At 40.4% G+C, this 15,730-nt stretch overlaps 1 protein-coding gene across 2 annotated transcripts; it reads left to right on the top strand.

Moving 5' to 3' along the window:
* Positions 1-624: 624 nt before the first annotated feature.
* On the top strand, positions 625-15,577 carry ctdsplb (CTD (carboxy-terminal domain, RNA polymerase II, polypeptide A) small phosphatase-like b). 2 transcript variants are annotated; one of them, XM_027142787.2, is made up of 8 exons: positions 625-1,343; positions 6,026-6,189; positions 6,906-6,938; positions 8,215-8,316; positions 10,551-10,607; positions 11,265-11,357; positions 12,778-12,963; positions 13,125-15,577. In XM_027142787.2, the coding sequence occupies exons 1-8, from the start codon at positions 1,268-1,270 to the stop codon at positions 13,248-13,250; spliced, it is 837 nt and encodes a 278-aa protein (XP_026998588.1). In that variant the 5' UTR covers positions 625-1,267; the 3' UTR covers positions 13,251-15,577. The 2 variants fall into 2 exon arrangements, with proteins under 2 accessions (XP_026998588.1, XP_026998589.1); XM_027142788.2 differs by lacking the exon at positions 6,906-6,938 and having other exon boundaries at positions 627-1,343.
* The last annotated feature ends 153 nt before the right edge of the window (positions 15,578-15,730 follow it).

Here is a 15,730-nt window from a genome sequence, read left to right as displayed (position 1 = left end):
CTGATTTACACTAGAGGGTATACTGATTTACACTATAGGGTATACTGATTTACACTAGAGGGTATACTGATTTACACTAGAGGGTATACTGATTTACACTATAGGGTATACTGATTTTCACTATAGGGTATACTGAATTTCACACTATTCCCACATAAAGTGTGTGGTTTAAGACGCACGCGTAGTACACCGAAGGACACACTTGCTACACCTTTTAAACACTAGAGGGCTGTATTTGTACATAACAGAATTTTTTTGAGGAAATCCCCGTCGCAAATAAAAAAAAATATTTATATTTATACCATATATTCGGTCATTTCTGAGCATTTAAACTCGTTTTCACACCTGATCCTTCCCACAAATATTCTGTAACGTTTACCATAATCAAATTGTGTGTAATACTTTTTTTATCGTTCTTGAACTGAGATTTGGATGAAACCGCCGAGACACTGAGAGAGTAACACTAACAATTACTGCAAATATTTTATTAAATCGTTCCATGACTATCTTTAAAAAAAAAATGAACTAACGCTTATTGACGAGGTGTCGTAAAAGCCTTAGGAGGTGGTGGCTGTTATGTTATGCTCGGCATGCTTTTATTTTTACTCCGAGGGGAGGGGGGTTCCTAGAAACTCCCACCTCCTCCTGCTGTGTCTGCGATGTAGCTGATGAATTTTAAACACTCACCGCCACCATATTGGAACTAGAATACTGAAAACACGGACATTGCAATAACAGCTTTAGATGATAACTCGATTTATTATTTCCTTCATGGTCACCGGAATCCCCCCTTTTTGGACCGGTCCATGTTTATGGGCTTTGAGGTAAATAGTAAACTCGCAGTTTGTGAACTATCTTGTAGCGAATATTTAACTAGTCCGATAACTAAAGCAACAGAGCGCTTATTTATTTATATATACACATGTATATATATATATAAAACTTAGACGAACATTTTTATGTGGATACTTTTTTGCTCAGTCTAGTAACACAGGGTTTGAGAAATAGCTAAGCTAAGCTAATCCTGCGCGCGCGCGCTACTTCGAGTCAAGTTAGCACAATAAAAAAAACAACCACGCAGCTAGCCGGTTAGCTAATCAATGCATGTAATGGTTAGTGGACTAGAGACATGATTTATTAGGAACCGCTGCCGCCAGTCCGCGTTTGCTTTAGCCTTTTCTAGCTACGTCTACGCACTCGGGGTGGAGAACATAACGTTATAACTAGCTTAGCTTAGCTTAGCAAACAGGAAGAACCTGTCGTTTCCATGGACAACACGTCCATCATAACGCAAGTTACAAATCCAAAAGAGGAGGAGAGCCTATCGTCAAATCCTGAAAAAGGTAAGATTTGAGTTTTGTTGTTGTTATGGTGTGTATGGGTGGGCGCGTGCATGCGTGCGTGTGCGCGCAATGCTACGCTAACCATGTTAGCTAGCTGGTGTGCACGCGCGCGCTTGAGATTATTTACGGACTGGATTTATTCCTTATACTTCGCTGTTGTTTTGTTAATTATTTGCTAGTTTGTTATTTAAAAATATCCATACGTTTAGTGCAAACGTGATTTAACGGTGTACGTACTCACTCAAAGGTTTTCTTAGAAAAAAGAGCAACGTACAAAAGGAGTTAATGAACACAAACTTTACAGATGTTAGGCTGGATTTTATTTACAAAATGATATTATTCTCCAGAGATAAAATGCTCCACTTCAGGTCCAGGTTGAGATGTTTCTATTTAAAAATGATTAAACTACTGACACTAAAGCATCACTTCAGTATCACCTGATATTTTAATATTTATCTTATTCTCTGTTTGGGAAATATGAGATCAGAGCTGCATTAGCTTATAGTATATCATAGTATTACAAACAAACACAAGACGATGGTGAAAATTGTGTGCATGAAACACAAAAGGATCAACTCCTTTCATTGTTTCTCATACTTAATATATTTTTTTTGTTTGTTTTTTAATCTCCTTCATTTTCAGTATTTATGATTTCTGGTGTCCTAAATAAGCTGAAAGAGAACGAGTGCTGGGAGGAGAAGTGACATGTTTAAGACAGAAATAGAACGTTGTTTGGTTTAGATGTAGTCAAGCATGCCGTGTTGTTCTACGAGTTTGGTAGCTGGTGTGCATTAAAAAATTATAAGACACGACGAGTGACAGAAGAGAAAGGGGCGTAATGTGTAGCGGATTTAATACAGATGATGCAGTCTGGTTCATATACAGAGAATATAACAGCATGTTATATACCACATGTTGTGGCCAGTCCAGAGCGAGTGGGTTGTGAGATTTTGGGGCACGACAGCCGAGTGCAAAAGGTATAACAAACCCACACAGAACACAAGCAGGTTAAAACACAGAAAGTTGTTTTAATCAGAGTCAGCCGTGAGGTAACGGTGCAGAGTATGAATCCTAGATTACTGCAATTTTCTGTGCTTTGGAACTCATAAATTTGTATTACATTTTTCCCTCTCTCCTTTTTAGTTACATTGTAAGTGTAACCCTGCATTTTGAGGTTTTCTCAGATCCTCTGTAATGATCGGTCTGCACCTTACAGACAGACAGACGTGTTTACACTGAACTGTACGTGGTGAAAAGTAACAGAGCTGATGGCATTTTTGTCTCGTTCATCTGACTCAAAACTGGGTGTCAGGTCCCTCTGACAAATTGAGCAGGGAACACTTCAAGGCTTTTACCTTTGACCTCTCGGACAGCTGCTGTTTCATTCAGGCAGAGAGCAGAGGTCAGGATTCGGCATGCTGACATTTTTGGAGTTGTGTATAACATCTCCGTGTTCACGCTGACCGTAGTAAACGTATTGGTAATGAGTTATACCATATACTCTAGTCTTCAATGTGTAGTCCTTTATGTTAGTGGGTTCACCATTTTTGTTCTTGAAAGAAAGTTTTTCTTATCAGGAATGACGTAAAGTCTTTTATGGTTTTGTGTTTTAGACAAATTTTTTTAGCAATTTATTTTTTTAATCGTTTAGGAAGGTGGAATCCATTTGTGTAAAAGTTAAATAAAAGACTGAACCAGTGATGCAGAGTACTTTGAGAATATATTTTGAGAGCAGTTTTATAGTAAATATTTTAATAGATTACTATTTAACAGTAAAAGAAGCAGTCAGTCGGAGGTCTGGGGAAAACAACTTTATGTGAAATGAAGATCCCGAACTGCTGAAAGTACCTAATTTTCATAAGAATAAACCCCCTTACTCTACAGGATTTGATAACAGAACAATTCAAATCAAGTCATCCAAAGAGTAAAGCATGTTGTGTGTAAAAGACAAACTTGTGCGAAGAGTTCTTTTGTGACCGTGTTCGATAAAACGTCATCATTTCTGTCACCGTTGTGAATCGTGTCATCTGGTGAGGTATTTAGTTGACTCTAGGGTAACTGGCACCTTTTCAGGAGAGAACGGGCAAAACCGATTGTAGTACAGAAACATTACACACAGGCGTTGGAATTTAGAGAAACCGCTTTCCTTTAATACATCATCCTTACACGAAGTTCTTGTGTTTCCAAAACATGTGGTGCTGTTATCCCTTAAAATATTTCAAAACATTTGCCATTAAATCCTCCTTGGGGGAAAAACAAATATGAGAACTATATTTGGAAATATGGTGTGTTGTGGTTTGATGAGCTCAGAATCGAACACTTTTTTTTTAAGGAAGACTGTTGTTTTTATTAATTTTATTATTATTATATTAAAATATTATATTAATAATAATTATTGTAGTACATTTTTTCAGAGCTTATTGAAAACCTTCGGTCAGACTTTGTAGTGGACGTTCACGTGCATAATCATAAGAAAAGGAAAAATCTTTACAGAGGAACGTTTATGATCCTCTACAATGATCTCCGACCTTGATGTATGTTACAGGATTAGGCTTAATGATGCTGTTTTTTCTCTCTAGGGTGGAGTAGCAATATTTTTAACAGCAGTGTTTTGCAAGAGGGAAATTAGATATACTGCATCGTCATAGGTTTATGCATGCAAATAGCACTCGTGGTTTATGAAGGGTGCCAATAATTTTGCATTTAGAACAAAAAGATTAAACTATTAGGATATAGGGTTGATTAAATTTGAGCAGTTCTGTAGCGTGTGTGGAAATAATAATCTCTCGTCAGCTCTCTGCACTTATTTTACTAAGATTTTTCAAGCAGGATCTATAACAATTCTTTTTTTTCCATACACAATCAGCAGCATCTTGGAGCTCTTTATAGAAAGGCTATCTCTTTAGAAAGGACATATTGGCTCCCGGATGCTGCAAAAGAGATCTTGGGTTCGAATCCCGACGACGGGACAACTATTTACGGCTGGGAGAAAGAACGGTCGTGCTCTCTGTGTAGGAGGAGGGGCATGCTCTCTTTTTTCTGTATGTCACAGTTACGCTAACCTAAAGATAGATAATAGCACCTTCCTTGTTGTGTACGAGTAAGGATATGGAGAACTGGCTGACCAAATCAGGGACCGTCTTTTTGTTATTTTGGATAAATCTGAACGCACGAGTCCGTTCTGAAATGAATTCAGACTTCAGCATAAGATCGTGATAATGTAAACAACATTTAAAGGCTTTTTTTTTTTTAAAGTGTTTAAACTCAATATAGTGTGTGTCAGAGCTGTAAAATACTAAAGTGGATAGAAATATATAGGAAAGGTTGTTTACAATAAAAAATAAATAATGTACAGATTTGTCTTTTTATTATTTACTTAACTATAGTATTAAATGTATATTTGTGGTAATTAAGTAATAAGGTAAATAAGATTTGATTGCATCCTGGCTTGGAAGCCTTTCAACACATTGCTCTTAATATTTTTGTCTGAAAGTTTTTTTTCTCCCCACCAAATGGGCAGGAGAGGAATCCAGCCTTTTTATTGGTTGTGTGATCCTTTTGACTCCTCCCTCATTTGGTGCTGCCTCTTTCTCTCTTTTTCCTCTCTCGCTTGCTCTTCTCACACACACCGGAGCCTTCTCTCTTCCGTCTGAAAAAGAAGCGAAACACCAGCACGCCCTTAAAATGGAGCAGGAGGAACATCGACGATGGGGTGGAGTCAGGAAGAGAGGGTCTCTCATTTCATTCTCTCCTTTTTTTCCCCCTGCTAAACCCCGTTCACTCTCCTGTCCCTATATTTAAAAGGGCATTCTCTCGTTGATGACCTCAGTGTCGGCGTTCGGAGCGCTCGCCGAGGCTCTGGTATGCACAAGATTATTATTAGTGCAAGATAGAGAGCTGCGAGTGACTCTAACGGCATCTCGCCACACCGGAGCGTGAATCCATTCTTAGTCCAAGGGAAAGAAAAGTGTGGGACAGTAGCTTTCATATCACCAAGCACCACATAGCTGTTACATTTTTTTTTATATCCATAGCACACACCGTCTCTTGATGCGATGCCAGTACGGAGAGTGCAACTCACATGCTGTTGGAAAGAAAGCCATGTTCATTATTAGGTGATGTGCAGGTTCTGCTGTAACGCATCACCCGTGTCCTGTAGTTATTATATCATGTGTTAATAAAGCACAGCAGACTGTAAAGTCTTTTATGCAGTCGTATTCATGAGTTAAACCTTTTTAAATATGTTATTAAAGGATATTTGTTCTAAAATCAGATTACTGTTGACTTTTAGTGAGCTGAACTGAGGAAGTCCTGTGTGACCGACTGAAGCGGTGTCATTACTGTGTGTAAGACTAATCGGAGAAGATGATCATTTAATATTTCTAAAAGGTGTTAGCATTATGTATCGAGTTTGTGCTTCACGATTTCTCATTTTTTTATTTCTTATTTTTGGTATTATTAACATTCACTGTGAAATGCGCTTCATCACATCAGTCCTTTGCCTTTTTTTTCTTTAACAGCATGGACCCAAGTGCTTTTTTTATTTTTTGTTTTTTATTTTTTTTGGTACTTGATGTTCTCTCTCTATCTCTTTTTTTTATTTTTTTTATTTTTTTATTTATTTCCCAAAATAAATTCTAACCCTTAGCACATTTTTGCGGTGCTTTTCCCCTCCGGTCCAGTTTCGCTGTCCAGCAGCAGCTTGAAGAAGAAAACTCACCGCAGTTTATTCAGCTCCTTCTTCTGCTGCCTGCGGAGTTATGAAGCCGATCCTCCCGCCAGCACCAACAACAACACCAGCAGCTCTCTGCCTCCGCCGGTGGAGGAGAACGGAGCGCCACCGAAGGTGAGGAAGAGGAGCGCACGCACGCACACACAGCGATACAGGAGTTCAGTCCGAATTCAAATGAACACGTTATCCCTCATTGATCCAGACATAAGGAGACGTTCTCAGCTGTTTAATTGAATATTATACAACAGTTGTGTCTAAATGATTACTACTAATAATTCCTGTTTATTTGTTAAAAGTCTTTGTGCTTTTATTTGTAATTAATTCCTGAGGAGGAAAATGATTTCAGTGACAGAAATCAGCTAAGGGAGCGAGCTCGTGATTACTCCACACATTTCCAGGCTGTGTGTGTGTGTGTTAGACCATTTCACCTCCAAGCTCCAACCCAACCGTTCTACGAAACTTAGATCGGCCAAAGGACCGAAATTTTGAATACGTGCTACTTTTGGCTCTGCTAATCTTCAAGTGAAGTTGACTAGTAGAACACATCTATGAGATCGTTGTTACCTTGTTAGTTTATTGGTGTATTAACTCAATCTATTGCTGGTGCTTTAGATTTTCTGGTCTGAAATGAGATGACATAAAGGTAAAGGTAGCCTAAACCCCCAACCATCCAGTGCCTTTTTGTCACCTTTAGTTTTGCTCTGCGTTTTACGTTTCAGCCTCATTGTAATCTCTGTGCACTGGAACATGTGTTTGTTGTAGCCCCTCACTCCTGTCCCGTGTTTGTGTATTCTCTCTGTTTTCATCTCTCCCGGTGTGTCGTGGCCCAGTGTGAGCAGGCTGAGGTCATCCCTGTGCCCGGTGTATGTATTACCACTTTTCTGTTTTTCATGCTTGTGTGTGTGTGTGTTTTTTGTTTGTTTGTTTGTTAATTTATTCTTTGCATGCTGAGGGATCGAAGCGTTCCAGGTTTTTTCTCTGTTCTGGCTCTGGTGCTCAGTTCCTTTCACCAATCTACTTCCTGTTTGCTTTGGACTATGCACATGCTGTGCTACATTTCTGAAATCTCTGCACTAACTGGAATGTTTGACAACACTTCCTGGGTCAAGGTGGTTGGTTTTTTTTTTGTGTTTCTTTTCGATCAGGCATAGGTCGTCCCGAGGCTTTACGTTCTCACAAACCAGCAGTTTATGTTATACGACACACAAAAAAACCCCACGTTTACACAGCAGCGTAGTGTTCGTCTTGTGCGTGTTAGGTCTTTTAACGGAATAATATCTATTGTTATATTATAAGCACACAGTATATATTTCGCGGTATATAGCAGGTATCATGATATCCATTTTTTTTTTGCTAAGTGACTTGAAATAGTTGTTACAATCTTGTATAAATCATAAATATTATACATTTTATAATGTTAACGAGTTAAAAAAAAGACTTTTTTTAATATTTTGCAAATTATTATTTATTTATTTTTGTAAAAACTGCTAATTTAAAACTAATTATTTGTTTAACATTTAGTCTTTAAAACGTTACTTTTTTCTGATGATTTTTTTCCGTGATTATTTTTTTTGGTTTATAATTGTCCAATGTAACGACTTTTTTTTCCCCCCGATACTGTATACTGTATATCATGATAAGCATCGAATGTCCTGCTGTAATGGTTAATGGACACTCGTTATGCCACACACCCTGCTGTGGAATCGGAGTTAATGTCGTATTCATGCGTGTACTATTTCACTGGAGATGATTTTGCAGCAAGGTCACACGGTCCATCCATTTCGAATAAGAGTGATTACTTTTCTTAAATCGCTTAATAGTTTCTCATGGCTGCGGCGCTTATCAGTCTTTCGCAAGGGTTTGGTTTCCCAGAGCATGGACATGTGCATTGGTGCTTGTTTTCTGACACGGCGAAGCATAAGATCACTGTTTGACGATGGCACTGCATCCGTTCGAGCCGGTATCATCTCCTGTTTGCGTGTGACCTCTTTCCTTATTTTGTCACGTAGAGCCGGAACGTTGCTGCCGACCGCGTTCCTCTTGCCACTTTAACATTTTAACATCTACCTGAAGCTACTGCAGGTTGCCTTTTAACACCCTTTCCCCTTCTCATCCTCATCCTGTGTTCTGTCTCTCCAGCCTCCAGAGAAATACCTCCTCCCCGAGGTCAACATCAACGACTACGGAAAGAAGTGTGTGGTGATAGATCTGGACGAGACTCTGGTGCACAGTTCCTTTAAGGTAGCCTCATACGGCATTCTAGTCATCATGGCCGTGCAAAATTGTACATTTGTTATCTCGTGTTTTGGTTGCGTAGGAACAAACAGGCTAATGAAATTTAACCTTGAGCTAGTTATCTAGTTATCTATTTGAATGCATCAATGCAGAGTCATGAAAAGAAGAGAACGCTCTGCTCCCTGGAGCCGGGGAGGATTGTCCGTACCTGAAGTCTTTATCTACACCTGATGATCTCTTTCATGCTCTTTATTTTATTCTGCATGTGCTTAATGGTTTTGTACTTCCATTTTAAACACATCATTCTCTGCTCAGCTGATGAGAGAATAAATAGCTAGAAATAAATAAATAAAAGCAGCTACAAATCATTCAGCCTTCCTGGCAATTAGAAGTAAAACTCTAATAAGAAACAGATAAGAAAACTCGGCTTGTCTCAGGCGCCTGGGCTACCGATCTGTCCCCCTTATCATCATCACACACGTTCTCTGTGTGTCCGGTGTGTGTATGATGAGTGAGTGAGTTCACTTCATTATTCCAAATTTGAAAAGGAAAGTAATAGTTGAAATGAAATGATATTATATCGATCCTATGAAGTGAAAGACAACGTTTAATATTTCCTACTTTGTAGTAACGGTTCAGTTTATGTTCGGAATGTAAAGGGTGCACAAAAGTCAGGAATTTGTCGAGTCAGTATGGCAGTCCGGATATCCCCAAAAACACGATAGGGAGGCGGAAAAAAGTGCAGAGCGAAGGATGAAGGTCTTTAAGCGTTTACTGTAAATACAAACAGAAGGTCTGTAGCTTTGCTGTCTTTAGTTTCTGACTCTTTAAACACTTGTTTTGCAGTAAACAGCTAAGAGCAGAACATGTCGGGGCTGTTTGGCCTTTGTTTCATCTCTCAATCTTAAAGATAACGTGCTGAGAAAACGTGTGTTTCCTGTGTGTGATTTTTCGTCGCTGTATTTCTAAAAGTCCATGTTTTCAGCTCGGATTTCGTTTTGATAATTATTTTTCCATCCCCTCTCGATCAGAACACAATACGGACTTTATAATGTCACGTTCTTTCGGAGCGTTAAACCCACCGCTGCGAGAGAGACTGAGAGGGAAAAAAAGGAAGGAAAGAAAAGGAAGAGGAAACAAAAATAGAAGAGGAGAAAATAGTATGCACATGCGTGTACATATTTGGATTATTATTACAGCTGGCTAAACTCGGGTTAGTGTTTTATTTAGTGAGTTTGTCATACAGAAATCTTAATTTTGAAATAAATAAATAAATATATCAGATGTTTATTTAAAAAGCGTAGACATTTCTCTTCAGTGTGAAACTGTCCTTAAGCATATCTAGTGTCTGGATTCAGAAAAAAAATAAACATTGAATTCATTCTATTTTGTCGTGTTTTTTTTTTTGTCTTTAAACAGCATCAATATTTTGGAGCACGACGAAAGAGAATCTGTTTTTGTTCGATCGTCCGAGCAAACGATAGTTTCTGCTTTTAAAGTCAAATGAAGTGGGGTTTAGATTAAATGCAGGCGATCGATCCTTCCGTCATCACCGCCGGCCCGAGCGAGATCTAAAACTTTTCAATCCGCTCTCGCTGTGCCTGAACTCTGTGCTCCAGTGTTTGAGTACAGCAGAGGTCAGCGAATGCTTCTGAGCAAATCACTGACCTTAGCTCCATTTGTCCAGATTAAATTTGTCTGGGCTTTTAATCCTCCTTAGTCGTCTAGTTAATCCTGTTTAAAAGAACGTTTAGGAGAGGCTGATGGTAGCGGTGACTAAACACGTATTTTAGGAAGGGAGATTCCTCATCTCGGCTGATCGTTTAAGACGAAAGTCAAAACTGTCCAGGAGGCAAATAGTTACAGGGCATGTACAGTCTTGAATTCTGCTTTAAATAATCCAGCGTTCTGAGAAGTCTTACTGTGTAACGTAGATCTCATGCGTATCGTTTCCAGCAAGATAATGTTGATATGTTGTATAATTGATTGTATTATATCAGTTATTACACACTTTGTATTATTTTTAATCCCTATTTATTCTATATCGTTGGGCGTTGTAAGCACACGGGCGCCCCCTGCTGTTCGTTAAAGTAACTACGACAGTATTTACCGTGTACAGCATGTCACCCATTTTCCAAGTGTCAGTTTTACAAAATCCTTTTGTTGTGTGTGTGTGTGTGTGTGTGTGTGAATGAGTAATGATTTATTCCGCCCTTTTCTTTTCTCTTCTCTTCTCATAGCCTATTAGTAATGCTGATTTCATCGTTCCTGTGGAGATCGACGGCACGGTGCATCAGGTACTGTAATCCAAAGCGCTGTTGGTTCATCCAAAACCCTTACGGTACTTTGCACGGATATTCACCGTCCTCACATTTCATTTATTTAGTAGTGTTGTAGTGTTATCTGAAAATAAAATGGAATTATCTGTAATAAATCTACACAAAGTAGTCGTTAACTTTGAATAACAGTATAGTTTCTGAAGCGATTTGTTAATCGTTCGTTAATAATGATGCTGTATAATGATACGCATTGTTGCCCTGCTGCAACAGAAGTCATATCAATCAAGAGGAAAGTGTCTCAGTGTAAATACACCTGTTCCTGGAAGAACATGGACGTGAACAAACAAAGCAAGACCAAAGCAAGAAGCGAGAATATAGAAGAATCAAAATTAAAAATGTTCCAGACGGATCTCTTAGAAGAAACCCTCCGACTCTTTAAGATGGTTGCTACCTTGTTCAAGTAATCCAGGATAGGCTTGTCTGTCCTGGTTGGCCTATTCACGATTACTTGCACTGGGTGGCAGCTTTACATCTACAATGAAGCTCTCCTACCCCTATTATTGTTTGTGTTTGCATAGTCAGGTCTGTCTCCATCTCTCTGCACAATGCACATCCTGAGCGGATTTGAGTGAGTGTTTGCTCGGCGTCGCAGTAAAGGGCGCGTCTGCGTTTCAGGTGTACGTCCTGAAGCGACCGCACGTGGACGAGTTCCTGCAGAAGATGGGGGAATTGTTCGAGTGCGTGCTCTTCACAGCCAGTCTTGCCAAGGTTTGATCGCCTCACCACATCCAATAATACCCCTTAATTATACATTTTTAGTTTCATACACACTGCACAGGTGCTTGGCTAAGATCATTTTAACCCCCGCGGGCGTTTTTCCGCCGCGCAATCGAAGACAAAAAGACGACGGACGCCCGAGGCTCCACGTCCTTTTCAATAAGCGGCACAGTAAATATTAACCAGTTCATACCGGCTGCAACGTAAGTGTGTAAAAAAAACAAAACAAAACATTATTTTTATCGTGAAATTTGATCTGGTTTCAAATGTTAGACAAAACAAAACCTGCAGTTTGAGAAAAGTCTGAAAACTGTAAATAAACCAGACTTTTTTGTGACCACTTACACTTTAAACAGACAAAACAATAAACACAAAGCATATTAACAGACCAAAAAAAAAAGATAACCATTTATTGACATTGCTGCTTATTGCATCCCCAGTACCATTAGTTCTGGTCAGTCCAGGCTTAAGAAAGTACCGGTTCCACTATAGAGAGTTTCTGGCGCAAGTCTCTGTCCCTCTGTGCATTATGCAGTGGAAAAAGTCCCTTGTATGAAGTTCAGTTTATGAGAAAAGTTTTCCTGTTTTTTTTTTTGTATTCCTGATTTAGCATTTTTAACCCTTTTGAACAACTTTTCACTGTACGCCGAAGCTTGTCGATGTTGTGCCGTTCGATCTGAAGCATGTCGGACAGCTTGTGAATGAGTTGTGAACTCTTCTGCTTTTTTTCCCTCCTGATATCTGACCCCTTTCCCCTCCCCACCCTTTTTCTGTCTTTGTGTGGCCAGCATTTGTTTTAGCTGCTAATGCATGGGTAAGTGTCCCTCCAGCCTCTACGACTCGTACAGAATGTGCGCTGGTAGTGTTTGTGTGTTAGCCCACAGAGACTAGAGCCTACATCAGCTTTCACGTCTCGTTCTTTTCAGTCCGAACGCTTCGCGAAGCTTTCTTTTGTTGCCATGATCGTATCCGATGTCCCAGACGCTGCTTTTTCATTTGTCTTGTTTAGGTGTATCCAAGGCGCAGTAGTTGTTAAGAAGCAAAGGCTGGCGCTTTTAGATTAGTGCTTTGTTTGCTAGGACGCTCTAGCCTGCCTTTAGAACGTCCGGTTAGGCTGAGAGTCAAACGGCTGTATGCTTACTAGCCGAGCTTTTCTGATCTAAACGCTTTCGTTTGACTTTATTTATCTGATTTAAATAAAGCAGGTAAGTCCCCTGAGGCTAAAACCACTATGGTGCACAGGATTTGCATGTCACTTTGTGGTTCTTCCTAGAAACTAGCAGATGAACCAGTTCTATGTGCTCTGTTCTTACTGAGGATGATTAGCAGAATGATCGCTTTTAGCCGTACAGCGCTAACCTGCTACCCTGTTAACTCTATGAGCCTTTGACCTCGGACGTCTGTTCTGCAGTACGCTGACCCCGTGGCTGACCTGCTGGACCAGTGGGGTGTATTTCGGGCTCGGCTCTTCCGCGAATCCTGCGTGTTCCACAGAGGAAACTACGTCAAAGACCTGAGTCGGCTCGGCAGAGAGCTGCACAACGTCATCATTGTGGACAACTCACCAGCCTCCTACATCTTCCACCCCGAGAACGCTGTGAGCCTCATCACATCACTCTCACTGATCTGATCCAGGCCCTGTTTATTAGTTCATTAGTTAGTTTGAACATTTTGTGGGAGTCTTCGTGACGTCTCAGCCTCAGCTACTCTATCACGATAGCTCTATCAGAGCTTTTAACTCTGTGTTTTGCTCTGTAGGTTCCCGTGCAGTCGTGGTTCGATGACATGACCGACACCGAGCTGCTGGACCTGCTTCCGTTCTTCGAAGGACTGAGCAAGGAAGAAGACGTGTACGGAGTTCTGCAGAACCTCAGAGGCAGGTAGCAAGCTGCATCCTTCCTGCCTTACACGGGCACCGCAGAGGTCGGAGGGCAAAGGGCGTCCCTGCTCTCATGGACTTCACCTCCCAGCAGCCCACTGCTCACTACACAGGAAGCGCCGACGCCTCCGAACGCCCACTACGGACCTTTTACAGCTCACGAGAGACCCACTTGCTTAAGTGCTTAATAATAAACCAAAAAAACGCCAAACCCCTTTTTTTCCCTTAAGGATAGAAAGAGAATCCAGATATTTGGGTTGATTCTATGCAGGCGTTAAAGGACTGTGGGTTTTCTTTCCTCTTCGCTGACCCAACAAAGTGCCTTTTTTGAATGTCATTTTTACTGGGAAAACATTTTTGTACGTGAAAATATTTCCAGAGATTTTCAGAATTCTACTCTTTAAAAACAGAGACAGGTTGTTATTTTTTGTTAAAGGCAGTGTTATCGAAGGCTGGAAGTTCTTTTGTCTTTCCTTTAATCGCCTCCATCAGTGTTGTCGGTTTTTTTTGTTTTGCTTTCAGTCGCGCCATTATACAAACATCGACCGTTTATAGACGTGCGAACGTCTTGTCTCGTTAAAAGCAAAGGAACGAATTTGCACTCATTCACCGTACACACTGCTACGGCTCCTTCAGTTCGGTCCGTGAGACGAGGAACAATCGGAGACGGCAGGAAAACATTATTTCACGCCGAGGCTTGTTTTGTTTTTACCGGGTTGTTGGATTTTAGCTGCGATGCTACAAAACACGCTGACAATCGTGTCTGGCTGTTTCAGCACTCGTCCGGTGAACGTCGCGCGCTCGTTATGGATCAGCTGACTTTTAGCTTGTGTTTTTACATTGCGTTTTAAAGCTGGTGTAACGTAGCCACCGTGCACATCCCCTTACTCCTTTCATTTTACATGTGTATATAACAATAAAGAGAGGTCGGGAGAATCGCATCCGCGTCGTGACAGGATGCAACAAATTGCCAACGTGTCCCTCAGGTGTTTGCTGATATTTAGTTTCCCGCCGTCGCATCAGTCTATAATCTAATCCTTTTAGTCCAAGACGCAGTTCTTTCTAGAACTGGCATGAATCTCTTCGTCCCGAATGAGCTACCGTTTGCTCAGCAGCATCCCTTTTTTAAATAAGCGGAATAAGATTTTGCGCTCTATACCTTATACGTTATCGGAGCAAACACACCTGCGGTTTAGTTCCATCAGTTCCTTTGCTTTATTTTCTATTTTTCATCACTTGAGAGTTCAAACTCTTTCTGAGCTGCACCCTGAGCTGCACCCTGCCGCTGCTATGGCACACCAGACTTCAGTACCTCACACACACACACACACACATCGCCCCGTCTCACTGCTCTGGTGTGTGTGAGAGAGAGAGAACGACCGAGAGCATGCACATGCTCTTAGTGGTGCAGTTTAAGTGAAGGTCCAACCGCTGATTTGTTTGGAGCAGTGTAGAGGTGCTTCTTGGCTGTGTTTGTGCTTGTGTTGTGTGTGTGTGTGTGTGTGTGTGTGTGTGTGTGTGTGTGTGAAGCCTCTCTCACCATGGTGCCTAGGAGAGGAGCAGCGGGGTATCAGAGCTGCCAAACACGCAATAACACCTCCTGTACTTTTTGTTGTTGTATTGTTTTTTCTTGTACACACTACACCACGACCTGTTCGCATTAATTTCCCATTTTATACAATTACACAATTTTTATTTAAAATATTTTTTTTGTGCTAATGCCCCCCCCCCCCCCCCCCACCTCCTTCCTCCTCTGTCTCTGTTTTTCAGTTTGCTAAATTGTCAGTATTTCATTACAATCAGGCACCTTTTTTATGACCCTGCTGCTGCTGCTGTTTTTTTTTTTCTTTCATTCTTTCTTTTTTTTTCATCTTTCCTGATTTGAACCCTGTGTGTGGTTTCTGCTTTTCAGAACCAGTGTCAGATTTAGTTTCCCCTTCACATAAAACAAGGAGGAGCACTTTCGGTGTCGGTCAACAATGTTTTATTATTATTGTTGTTCTTTCAGCTTGTTTTGTTTTCTTTTTTCCCCCTCACTAATATTTAATGGCACAACTAGTTATCGTGTCGAGATTACGTTTAGACTTGTTAAGCATTACATCCACTTGGGGTTCCGTTTTTGTTCGTTTTACGTTTTTTTTCTTTCTTTTTTCTTTTTTTTTTTCTTTTGGAAAGCCATGTAGACATTCAGTGCAGCTCTGAAAATCAGTGACGAGATTCTGCACAACGCCACGTTTGCAGTCTGTTTCGAGGTGATGTGATCCATGGTTTGTTGCAAATTTTCTTCCAAACTATGATGTTATATTAAAGCACCTTTTTAGGAAAAAAAAAACCCAAACTTCTCCTGTTTGTTTATAATTCAGCTTCACTTCCCTGTTCTCTGTATGCTAAGTCTTTGTTTTGCCTCAGAAGCTCACAGGTGCGCCGATATCCCTTCTATCTATTTTTAGGATCAGTTTCTTGCTCATACTGTTTTCTAATATAG

This window comes from Tachysurus fulvidraco, chromosome 22 (genome assembly GCF_022655615.1).
Source record: "Tachysurus fulvidraco isolate hzauxx_2018 chromosome 22, HZAU_PFXX_2.0, whole genome shotgun sequence".
In the NCBI taxonomy this organism is placed as follows: Eukaryota; Metazoa; Chordata; class Actinopteri; order Siluriformes; family Bagridae; genus Tachysurus; species Tachysurus fulvidraco.
The sequence above is the reverse complement of the archived record's forward strand: the minus strand, read 5'-3'. Positions and strand labels throughout refer to the sequence as shown.

Coding starts and splice junctions, on each gene's coding strand:
- ctdsplb (XM_027142787.2), top strand. CDS start 1,268: ATGGACAACACGTCCATCATAACGCAAGTTACAAATCCAAAAGAGGAG. Junction 10,608..11,264: donor TCGACGGCACGGTGCATCAG/GTACTGTAATCC, acceptor TCTGCGTTTCAG/GTGTACGTCCTGAAGCGACC. Junction 12,964..13,124: donor TCTTCCACCCCGAGAACGCT/GTGAGCCTCATC, acceptor TTTGCTCTGTAG/GTTCCCGTGCAGTCGTGGTT.